This window comes from Uloborus diversus, chromosome 10, assembly GCF_026930045.1.
Source record: "Uloborus diversus isolate 005 chromosome 10, Udiv.v.3.1, whole genome shotgun sequence".
In the NCBI taxonomy this organism is placed as follows: domain Eukaryota; kingdom Metazoa; phylum Arthropoda; class Arachnida; order Araneae; family Uloboridae; genus Uloborus; species Uloborus diversus.
In genome coordinates, this window is record NC_072740.1 from 59,272,153 (window position 1) to 59,285,272 (window position 13,120).

Below are 13,120 nucleotides of genomic sequence, written 5' to 3' on the forward strand. Positions count from 1 at the left end.
TTTTACTTTTTTTTATACTTGTTCAAATTGGACATAGTTCTCAATTTAAGAAAAAAAATTTACAAGCAAGTAAGCACAAAATGAAAAATTCAACCTAATTACAAATGTTATTTCTCCTCATTTACACATAAAGTTAAAGTTATCAAAATAGTTATCTATAACAACAGAAAAAAAGAGAGGAAATAATAGAAAGAAAGAGCACAATTTAACGCCAATTTTACATCGAAAATATAATGGTTGTTTCGTCACTTAAAAACTCAAAAGGGAACAAAACTCTTCTTTATTTAAAAAAGAAATGTTATCAACATGGATCAAACTTACTTCTGCTGAATGTTAATTACAACTAAAAGCATATGTAAAATGTTGGTGCGAAAAATGATTACTGTTTAAAGAAGTTAAAAGAATAGTTTTTAAATGAAATTCAAATATTAAACCATTCTAAAAGGTTTTTCCCGCATTTTTTTCCAATGCATGTAGTATTAAAAAATGCTTCATGTCACACTTCTAACCTCCCTCCCTTTTGTCACAAACTCTCACAATTTCACAACCCCCATTCCGCTCTCAAAGCATGATATCATTTGTAGACGACCCCTACTAGAAATTTCAAAATATGGCTAAAAGTGAACTTCCATTGAACATTGTCAGTAAAAATAGTGCTTTTAACAGTAAAAAAAGGTTGAATTCCTTGTTTCACACAATTATTAGTGAATATATTCAGTCAACAAACACTAACAAACCTTTACCAGAGTGATTTCTCATGATTTTGTCGCAATCAGAAAAAAATGCGACGCATGGAGTTTTTTAAGTAGAGTTTGGAAGCAAGTTTTTCATTTGAAAAAGTAGTTTCTTCCATTTTAAAATAAAATAACTGAAATTATATGATAATAGTTTTCTTCATTTAAAACTCAACATAAATATTATTAAGAAAATTAAATATTTATAAATTCAATACATACTAAGTAGAATTGATAGACCTGTAGCTGTGAAATCCAAGATAGTAGATAAATATTAGTAGGGTCTGGTGGGGTAAGTTGCTATAAAATTCAGATTTTTTAATTAGGTGTAATAAATGTAAGAATTTCCTCGAAAACTTCAAATTTTTGTGATGTATTTAACATAACATTAATTAAGATCAGGATGCATAGAATTTTAGGGAGAAAAAATTGATTTTAATAGTATTATGACATTTTCCTTTTCATATGCGCTTATGAACTCGGGTTGGGTTAAGTGGTCAAAATTTAAAGAAATATATGTAAAATCCTCATAAAAAAAAACTATAATTTTTTAATGCTTAACACGTTAGTTCTTTTAAAGAAATTGACTTTGTTTAGATAAATTACAAATTTGTGGTGGTAAAATATGATAAAAAGTTGGTTCATCAAGAATTTTAATCATATTTGACTTCTCGATTTCATTAATATCCTCAGGAAAGGACTGAAAACTACCAATGTTTTCTTTCAATTTAGAAAGAGATTAAAGATCGCATCTGAATAGTGTCTAAATTACCTGAAATAAATAAGAAGAAATTATTACACTGAAACAGAGTTATGAAAAAACAAGTTTTTCTCTGGAATCAAAAGGGAAAAAATCAAGCTTTATCTAATGATTCAATCTAAACGAATTACTTCTAGTTCTGAGCTTCTACTTTTTATTGATATTTAACAAAAGTATTTCTTTAGTATAAACTATTCTACTAGAATAAATTGAAATATATGGTTGCAAAAAAAGTGCTAAGAATTTGTCAAATATTATGGAAGTAATATCTTGCCTTAATTCAATCTTTATATTGTATTTATGCTCAGTTTTACTTGATCTTATTTGCCTCAAAGCAGTACATGTTTAGAAAAATTAATATTAAACTGATGTCTGCCTTATATTAAGTAACAATTAAGTGATTTTAGAGGAAGGATATATGTTAAGCGTATCCTAATACCAATTTATCTCATCTTACTTAAGTTGTTCTAAACTACTACAGAAAATGAATATAATCTAGGTAATTCAGGAGTGTTCTTGAGAAATGTGGAAAACTCCCTGAACAGCAAATCTGACAAAAATTTAAATAAATTAAATTATACAGAAAAGTTAAAAGAGTTACTCAGGTTTAAAAATGTTAAGATTAAAAGGCCAATAAAACGACTTTTTTCACTAATTAAAACTGCCAGTGGTAAAATTGTGCAGTAAAAACTTAATTCCTACTTGTTGAAATTCAAAATAAAAATTCGACCCTCATCATTTCATTTATTTCAATGATATGGCCTTTTATTTGATGTATGACCACTTTACCCCACCAGACCCTAATTTGTTGTTTGTTCCATACCACATCTTCAAGCCATCATAGGTTGTAATGTGTCGCTCAAAATCAATTTTTTGAACTCACATCTTGACTTCTTTTTAAGAAATTCGGGGAGCGCTTCTACTAATACTTTTTATCAATGCAGAGAAGGTATCAGGAGATGTGGAACTCATCAATGCATGCAGACAACTGCTGCAATGTCCTGAGAGATACGCAAAAAAAAAAAAAAAAAAAAAAAGAGGTTATAAACGTAAAAAAAAAAAAACCTTGCGTGAATATTTACATAGATAAGGGACCAAAGAAAAAAGTTCTATACATACATGCCTATTATATACAAGGTGTTGCAAAACTAATGACCATACTGAAATTGGTGATAGACCTTGCCAAAACAAACAACTTTCCCAATGCAAAGTGAGGTCGGAAAGGAAACGCCAGGCCAGGAGTGGGTATTTGGTTCGCAGAAATGGGGAATGTAATAGACTAAAACCAACAATATGAAAACAAAGATCCTTTATTTATAACTTTACAACTACGCTATTTAGATGGATAGAAGTACTGTAATTTCCTCCAGCAAGTGTTGCCCGATTTATGAACATGTACCAGCAAATGTTCGAGGCATCATGTCAATCCAACACGACGGAGCACCAGCTTATTTTTCCAGGAATGTTCGAAACTACCTGGATACTGCCTTTCCGAACAGAGGAATGGACCATCGCGTAACCAGGGGACCTTTCTTGAAAAAGTGCTGCAGACCTTTATGATATGACATGAATATTCCAACTTGTGCGTTGTACAATGCATACGAAGCTTGTTTTGCAGCTGGCGGGCGCTCATTCGAACACTTGTAATGAATAAAGGTTCTTTGTCTTCATATTGTTGTTCTTGGTCTTTATTGCATTCCCCATTTCTGTGAACCAAGTACCCTCTCCCGGCCTGCCGTTTGCTTCCCGACCCTACATTGCATTGTGAAAGACGTTTGTTTTGACAAGGCCTATTACCCCTTTCAGTATGGACCATTAGTTATGCAACACCCTGTATATTTGAACCAAGAGCTTACAAAAGCATTATATTGTAATAATCTTGTTCTTCGACATCAAAGTGGATGAAGTTGGCTATTTTTGTTCATGAAAGATAAAATTTTATTTATTCTTTTTTTTGTACACTAGTGTTATCAACAAGAGTTCCACTTAACACAACACACTTAAGAGAAATTCAAAATTCGCACCCCATGCTTTTTAGTATAGAATGCACTTTTATACGTTAGTGTAAGTATTGTTTTGTTTATCATATGATAATTAAATATGCACTTTTTGTTCTCCTTTAATACCCTTGAACAATTTTGAAAAGATTTTCAAGGATCTTCGTCCATAATGTCTTCCTCATTATCGAGGGATATTTCTGTCCATATTTCTTAAACATTTTTCTCGACACATTCCGGAAGGCGGAAAACTTTTTACTGTGCTTAATCGATGAGCTTGTAATAAAAAGCTTTTCAATATTGATTTTGATGAGGCAAACATTCGATATAGTGAGTTAAATATCAACTGCTGAAATATGATACACTAATCAATACTGTCAATGTGTCAAGGATTGTAACTTCTTGTTTTAAATTGCTCATCCTTGAGATGGAAAAAAACTAAATAATTAAAAATAAATAAACTTAAGCTATATTTTATTTAAAATATTTTCATTGTTATTTTAAAAGTTGTTATGATTTTCAAAAGAAACTAAAAAAAAAAAAAGACAACAAGCACCAATGCTTGGACACATCTAACATAATTCTCAAATGAAAATTCTTATTGAAAAAATCCATCCACTTGCTAAACTAATCCATCTCAACTTGCAATACTAAGCATCAAAATATTTTATTTTCCTAACTTATCTTTTCCCTAATCTTTTCCTAATTTTAAGTTTAGTATGGGGATATTAAAGCTTCAAGCAACTATTGCTGGTTTCAAAAACTGAGACATCAATATCTTCAATTTCAGTAAATTTAAAGAAACTCCATTTACGAGTATCTAATAGTTCTACACAGGATCTTCATTTGAAGTATCAGCAGGAGGCAGTTGCCTCTCCTCTTATTTTTATAAGCATGATCTACGTACACGTGACGTATGCATTTTTTTTTCATACATATTTTCTTGTTTTCAAAAGAATTATCAATAAGGGATTCGTTAACGGAAATTTGTTTTACCGAGATATGATATTTTCCATTTTCGTTTTTTCATTGTTAAAAAATTAAAAGTGCTGAGAAGGAAAGAAATAGCTTTATTATTCAAGCAAAATCTTTCATAAATATTTAAACATATTTTCCAGAAAAGAAAACCTTTAGTGTATTTTTTTTCACATCTGTGTATCTGTTTTACTTCTGCTTTTAATCAAAACGAAATATTTTTGAAAAATAAAAAATAAAAATAAACAATCCTAGCTTATAATGTTAGTTTATTGTATCAAACGATTATTAATAAAAACCTATTTTTCATTATCCTGCAAGGATATATTTCTTAAAATACATTTTTTAACATTTAAAATCCAAATGTTGCTGTAAAAAATAAGATGTGGATAATATTTGTTCTTTAAAAGCTTCCTCATTACAGCAGTAGATGGCAGCATGAACCATCGAAGACGTACTTGGGGGGGGAAATATCCTTGAGTTGGATTTTTTTTTTCTTTTACATATCAGGGGAGGAGGTACAAATGATGCACATTTTTGCATCTGCAGACGAAAATTTTAAATGATAATTGTTTTGTCGCAATGATATTTTTTTTCTTTCAGGAGGAACAAAAGTTTGAATGTTTGAATGGAAACGTAAACATTTCTCCGATGCGTTAAATGTTTTCGACATAAAAATTTTTTCAAGGTTTATTTATTTATATATTTATTTATAGGGAAACCGCTACTTCAAAAAGAGAATAAAAATGATATAACGATTGTCAAAATCAGAAAATACTAAGTTTTATCCGAGAAATTATGGAAAAAGAAATAAATAACGTCACATGGTATAATTGCATATACTCTGCGCTGTTTTCTCTTTCCCTTGTGCTTTTGGGTGGGCAAGAAAAAGCTATTTTTTCGGCTTCTGACTATAGATCGTGCGGAAAGGTGCCATTGGTGCCACAAAGTGTACAAAAAAAAAATCGAAGTCTGTTGTTTGATTTCTTGATTTGCCGCCATCGCGTCGAAATTTCGGTCAAATGCTGTTTTTTGATGTTCTCTTAAATATATAATTATCCATAATACTTTCAATGATATGACATATGGAAAAGGTGCCACTAGCTGCAAAAAAATATCTTTAAGGTTCATTTGATGCAAATTCTTAGAAATGTTTTTTTTTAAATATTTTCAACAAATTTTGTCAAAATATCAAAGTACTGTTTTTGTCAGATTAGCAGTCACGGGAGGTCACTGTCACCGCCAAAAATTCCTTATTCGGTACATTTTGTCTGACGATTTGGCAAATTGGAAGAAGATACAAGCGCAGTAGAAGTCCTTTTTTTTTCATACCTATAATATATAGTCATATTGGATATGTTACGTGCCAGGGGTGCCCACGTAGTGGGGGGAGGGGTCATGGCGCTGACTGCGCCATTGAAATCTTTAGGGGGGGGTGCTGTGTTAAGTGGTATTTTCCTCTTTTTTTTAGGGCAAGGCTTCCGATTTGGGGGGGGGGAGTCTTCGTGGTATTGGTAGGGGGGGAGTGCGACATTACTCTTAGGAGGGTTGGACACCCCTGTTACTTGCTATGTTTCCATCTCATTATTTGGTAAAAATTTATGTTTTTCACGGAAAATTAAGTATTTTCCTTCTCTCAAAAATTTAAGATAAAGGCGCCAGTGCTGATTAGTACGAAAAAAAAGCAAGAAAAGACGAAGTACAATGAAATAAAGAGTACACCAAAACATCATTTCTAAATTTTGCAGCGTTAATCGTAGAAAGTTATAGCTTAAATATATGTTACGAAAAACTATCTGTTTCAGTTACTACCGTTATTTGGATACATTCACAGACATCCCCACATTAGATATAATAGACCACCTGCTACCTTCAAAAGTAACTTATTAACAATTCATCTGGTGCACAGTCGGCTAGTCCATTCGAATTGTAACTGAAAGGTTAGTGATTCAAACCCACTAGGCAAAGTGATATGTTATTCATTTTAAAATAAAGACAGTCGTGAGACTGAACGACAGAGGCTATGATTTTATTGAATAACATAAGCCTATAATGCTGAAGTGTATAGAAACCAAGAATCGAATTAAGGTCCAGTTGACACAATTAAATTTCTTAATATTATCAATTTCAACGCTATTAGCTTACGATATTCAGTAAAAACATAGCTTCTGTTACACAGCCTCGTTTCTACTTTTTTTTTTTTTTTAATTTTTTTTAAAGAAAACAACAGTTGGCTCGAATTTCTACGTACATGCGGCAAATCAAGAAATTGTCCTTCACATTTTTATGTACAGACTTTTTCCGCCAACAGATATACTTCTCATAAAATATCGAAAAAAATTTTTTTTTCAGCCGACTATACTTTGCAATCATTTATACCAAAATAAAACTCGACATTGGCTCTTAGAGTTTTAATGCGGTATGTTGAAGCACCTGCTTAAAATGAATCCCTTTTACATTTTAAAATTAATGTGCTGCATACGCTTTTACAATTCCTTTTTCATTGATTAATTATGATTTGAACCAAAGAATACCAAAACTAGTTTTAAAAAATATTACGAGCCAAATATTAGTTGCGGATCCTATTTTTTTCGGCACACAGTCAGGGGCGCCCCACCTTCAAGATCCAAAATTAACGGCACAAGCAACCCCTCCTTCCCCCCCCGCCCCGATGCCGCCAAGCATAAATTGTACCATATTGTCCCCTCCTCGTCCTGGGTACTCCTGACATCGTGTGTGTTCGAATAGAGTAACCAATTAACCATGGTTAACGGGTGGCAAACCAGGCCCGTTCTAATAGAGCTGCCGGGTGAAGAAAATCTTATGAAAACGTCCTATGGACACTCACCATAATGTCATCAAACCTACAACTGACGTCATCAAATCAACCAACCGGTGCGACCGGTTGCTCTAGTCAAACATATCCATTGTACTTTAAATCACAAAAAAAAGTTTAAAATATGATTAACGATTTAACAAACGGAACACTCGAACAAAAAAGTTTCAAATTAAGGAATTTTAAATAAAATTCCATCCTTACTTCGCATCTTCCAAGGAAAGCTGCAAGCGCATTGAATCTTATCCCAGCATATCGAGCTAGAGTGTTTTCTAGACATCACATAAAAACCGGAAGATGAAATACATTACGTCAATATATTTGATTAGAAACTGAAATATCGGGGTAGAAGGAAAATTACATCCATATAACTCATCCTCTGCACAGGGTCGCCAGCAAGGGGTGCATTCGGAAACGCGGATCGGTCGCCTCGGTGCAACCGCAAGCGTTCGGAAACGCTTGCGGTGGAACCGGTGACGTCACTTAACCGCGTTCGGAAACACTGCGGTTGTTTTCTGGCGGTCGACTTGGTAGCAACCTGTGGCACCGCTGTCTGGAAGCGGTTAGCGAGATCACAAACGTCACAAAGTCTGTGTTGGCCAATCCGGTCGTGTTTCATGTTCTGATCGTAATGCACGTGACTTGCCTATTATGAAAGTTACGCGTTGATTGGAGTGTCGTTTGCTGCTGAACTAGAATTACCGCGGTTTAACCACGAGCGTTCGGAAACACAGCTGTTCTACCGGAATTCCTGGAGAAATTCCAAATACGTCATAACCACACCGGACTAACCATGCGGTGTAACCGGTGGATCGTTTCCGAACGCAGCCAAGAAGAAATAGCTGAAAAATCAAAGGTAGAAACATGATTGGCTAAAAATCGAGAAGCTTTCCAATAGGTTCGCAAATTCTTATGTTAAATCTGGCGTTCGAAACGTCTGCACTTGTCTTACGATAGCACTAGATTCTGCGTTGTAGAACGTCTTGGATTTCGAGAACTTTTAACTTGTCATCATGTCGCCTCAAACTCAACAGAATGGAAAGTCCATCAGAAAGGCTGGAACGGCTCAAAACGTGTCCCGCCCTTCGGATAAACGCAAGAAAAATAAGAAAAGGAAGGAAAGTTATAGTATTTACATCTACAAGGTGTTGAAACAAGTGCACCCCGACACAGGCATATCAAGTAAAGCCATGTCAATCATGAACAGTTTTGTCAATGATATCTTTGATCGCCTTGCTGCAGAATCTTCGCGTTTAGCTCTCTACAACAAACGGTCTACCATTACTAGCAGAGAAATCCAGACAGCAGTTCGTTTGATGTTACCTGGAGAACTCGCCAAGCACGCAGTTTCTGAAGGAACCAAAGCTGTAACAAAATACACTAGCTGTAAATGAAGCGTCCTTTCTCGAAGAAGATAATGTTATTTTATCGGTGACGGGCAACTATTCCTTAAGCATCTGTAAGCATTACCTTTTTATCATTTTTAACGCGTTAATGAAATATTTTGGAAGTCTGCTTTTATGTGCTCTTACATCTAAAATATGCCTGATGTTTACTGATCTTGATTCCGTGGACAAAGCAATATGTGATAGGTATTTAAGACCCTGGACGTTTAATCGAGAGGGAAATCCTTTCAATTTTCGAGTTCAGCCTTAAGTTTAACGTTAAGACTAGCCCCTGAGTTTGGGCAATCGGGCATTATTGCGTTTGCAATCTATTACATGGTTTTTGTTATTTTATTGACGTTTTAATTTGTATGTTAACGTATTATTCATCGATGATATGCTTTTGTATCTGAAATGTTTCTTTAAATTTTTCAAACATAGGATGAATTTATTCCTGTAGGTTTGTTAATAATTAATAAAAACTTAATAAAAAAAGTGCACATTGTTTGCTCTTTTCTTATTCGTGCCTTCTCTTAATTTAAGAAATAATTAGTTTCATTTTGTTTAAAAATGTTGTTTTGAGTTTAAAAATGGGGGGGGGGAGTCTAAGGAATTTCAAAACAATTTTTGTTTCTTTCTCATATAGAAAGTAAATTCCATTTTGTCAATTTAAGTTTTGCATTATTGTTGTGTAAACGCATTAGAAGTTGGACTTGTATTTTTCTTAAAAGGGTAAATGCTACTACATCCTTCCTCTTGTAATTTTGTAGAGTGAAGTAAATTACCTGCTGGATATGAAATATTTGGAGTATTTTATTTTTAGTGTGTCAGTTTGATTACACAATTCCATGCTTTGTTAGTATTATCTATTTTTTTAAAAGTGTGATAGCTGCATTCGAATAACATTTTTAAAGGATAAAGCTCTGTAAAATATATCATAAGTGAATAATGCGCGTCTTGAAATTGGAAAAGTACATCTTAGAAGTTCTTTAGTTTTGGAAAACATATTTTTAGGCTATAAATCTAGTTTTACAATAACTTTAAGTTGAAAGTCTGGAATAAACTGGCAAGCTGCTCCCCCCCCCCCCCCCCCCCCCCACCTTTTTTTGAACTCTTAAAGTATATGATAAGAGTTACTTTTCCATCAAACTGATCTAGTTCTGGGTGCAGTGAAATTTAAATAAGCTTGCAAATATTCTTGAATCAACTGTAGTTTGCAATTGTAGGTATTAATAAAGATTATTCTCTGAGGATGTCTGCAAATTCCAGATTTTTCAGAGAATGAACTTTTTTCAGGATTCAACTAAATGAACTACAGTAGTGAAAATTATATGCTTGTGTATTTACTGTCTGACTCGGTGTTGAATTTACGTGAGAGTTCAAATGTCGGCTCTTGCACGTTTGAACTTTATGAATTTTTTGCATTTTAGACAGAACTAAGACTATTTACGCATAAAATAAATACTGAAGGCCTTTCGCAAAAATTGGTTAGAAATTAAATCCTAATTGGACAATATTTTTCAATAGACGGCGATGAAGTTATGTTCTACTATTCATTAACTTAATGTTGAAAAATAGAGTGCGCAAAATGTAATATGTTCTCGTTTTTGAAGTTTGAGGAAAACACGTTAATCATAAGTTTCAGTTGTTCGTACAACTGACAATGTGCATTCCATAAATGCAGGTTCAATTTGTAATTTTAAATCTTGTTCTGATCATAAAATAAAATTCAAGTTATTTAACTGTCTTTTAAAAGTTGTTACCGAATATTATTTACAAGAAATAAACTAACAAATAGTGCCAGTATTGAAGGTACTCGCTTGGTGTTCCTTGAAGTTCCATTTGCTGTTCCCGCAATGACTGACGCTGACAAATTTTTGATTTAAAGCTTAAATCATATTAATGTTTTAACCGTAGTCAAAAGTAACTAAATGCGTAAAATTTTGCAAAAATGAATTTAGAAAATAGGTCTTTTTTGTATTCAAAAAAATAAACTTAAGCCAGGGTCAGTAGTAGTTGAAAAATAGGGGAATGAAAACATTGCGTAGTCACATTTGTGATTTTTAAAACAAAAATCTTTGTGAGTGACTAGATAAAAGTGGGTTGCGTATCGGGCCAGAAATTTCTTTGGATAAGACAAAAATGAGCCTCTTCATGAACTTTAGCAGATTAAACTCGACATTTTCCGTGTCGATAAAGTTAAGTTTTTTCTTGGTTTTTCTTCCAGAATTGAAATGACTATATCATTGGTATTTTTTTTATTCTCAACATCGTTTATAGTAGAATGATTTTTGGGGTTTTAATGCCAAAAGCAATGTTAATTTACATAAAGTTAAATTCTAGAAATTTAAATCCGTTTTTCTACAGAATCCCATCTTTACACTCCTCCCTAAAAGCAAAACTTATCGACAATTTTATTTACGAAAAAAAAGGTTCAGACAAGAAACCAGTACTCCAACAATGCTTATAAACCTAAATTTTGCGTATTCCCTAAACACATTATCCTCAGATTCGTTGTTCGGACCACTATAGCTTTCAACATATAAACTTTAGATTTTAAAACTGTAAAATCATTCGTTTAAAAGGAAACTAGGTAGACTTAATAAAATTTTGGTTTTTTATTTCACAACTTTTCTGTAGTAAAGGAAGTACAAAATAATTTATTAATGGTTTGCACATTATGGCCAAAAATACTAGCATAAGTCTAAATAGAAATGGTACAAAAAATTACATTCCTCAAGTCTACATATCGGTCAAGTGTCCCTAGATCGATGAAGACTTGACCTGAGACTTGATATAGGTACTGAAATCAAAAACGCAGGTTTGATGGTGTTTCTTGCTTTAATAAAGGATACTTGAAGGGAATTAAATATTCACTCTTTTGGTGAATCGTTACTTTTCCTTTCTTTTCCAAAAAAAGGAAGTAATGAATTCGCGAAAAAAAGTTCACTCAAAAATCGGCCTTAGTTTTCATTTTGCTCACCCCCGAATTAATGTTGAGTTTTTTCGACCCGACCACACGTGGATATAAGCCTAGGAACGTACAGACACCCGAAATATCCATTTTGACGATCGCCGAGGAAATTACGAAGAGTTTTCCCGTGACGTCCGTATGTGTGTGTGTGAATCTCGTATAACTCAAAAACGGTATGTCCTAGAAAAGTGAAATTTGGTACGTAGACTCCTAGTGGGGCTTAGTTGTGCACCTTCCCTTTTGGTTGCATTCGGATGTTCCTAAGGGGGTCTTTTACATTTTTTTTGTGGGGGGGAATCATTGTTAATTTCAATGCTAACTCAAGTGGTGTTATAATTTGTCACACTTGCCGATATATCGCCAAGCTTTTGGTCTCCAAGTTTAGTCGCCAACTAAGCGAAAAATTTGGCAATTTTTTTTTTTTAATTTTTAAGTCTGGTTTTAATTCGGCCAATGTTGGTGATATTTAACGAGTTAACCACTTAATCACTTTAAAATTGCCAATAATGGGGAAATCTGTGTAAAACGTTTTTTTGCCTCGGTTCGCAAGAAACGAGAGGTGAAAATATTTAGTGTTTCCTTGCTTACTCTAAGGCGCTATTATCATTAAATTGGCGCAAAAGGAAGTCATGTGATGCATACATCAGCTCGTTTATTTCTAAGTTAATCTTCCTCCACATTAGTGGAAAAGCAGACGTTTAATTCATTACGTTATTAGCTCAGACCTAAACACTGTTTCAGTTATTTAAGCCCAATGATTTGTTAGTTATTAAAATATTAATGGTATATTAGTTACGATAAAAATAATTTATTTGACGAAAATATTTTAGTTATTCATTAGGGTTAAAATAAATCGGGTCTTCATATTCACATTATTAGAGTTATTGCTTAAATTAAATAAAATCATGAGGCCTAAATCCGAATATTTTAGCTATTCATAAACAAATTTATTAAAAAAAAAACAATCCTCAAATTATTCTTTGGGTCATGTCTCCCAAGTTAGCTTGGGTTGGAGCTCCCTAGGTAGCTTTCTTTTGTTCCTCTTAAATTTTTAGCAACGTAGATCAATAAAGTAGTAAGTTTTAAATCACGATATTTTAGCTATTCATTAACAAGAATTCATTGAAAAAGCATCAAATTAAACAGAAACATCAATTTAGTATTTGGGTCAAGTCTCCCTAGTTAGCTCGGGTTAACGCTCCCTAGTTAACTTTCTTTTGTTTGCCTTAATTGTTTAGTAACATATATTAGTTACATAAAACTACTGTATATCGATATGTATCTAGAAAAGTGACTAAAACATGCATACTTTTAAAGTTAATTTCCCTCAACTGGAGGTTAAATTTGAACAAATTCTAAAGTCTTGACTTGAAAGGTGCAGTATACTTTAACGCTGAATTTCTTGTAAACCACTAATAATTCCAAAATGGCTTTGCCTTGCAAAATACTGTTGTGCGAC

At 33.1% G+C, this 13,120-nt stretch overlaps 1 protein-coding gene across 1 annotated transcript; it reads left to right on the top strand.

Moving 5' to 3' along the window:
• Positions 1 to 8,315: 8,315 nt before the first annotated feature.
• On the top strand, positions 8,316 to 8,696 carry LOC129231398 (late histone H2B.L4-like). The gene has a single exon (XM_054865703.1). The coding sequence runs from the start codon at positions 8,316 to 8,318 to the stop codon at positions 8,694 to 8,696; it is 381 nt and encodes a 126-aa protein (XP_054721678.1).
• The last annotated feature ends 4,424 nt before the right edge of the window (positions 8,697 to 13,120 follow it).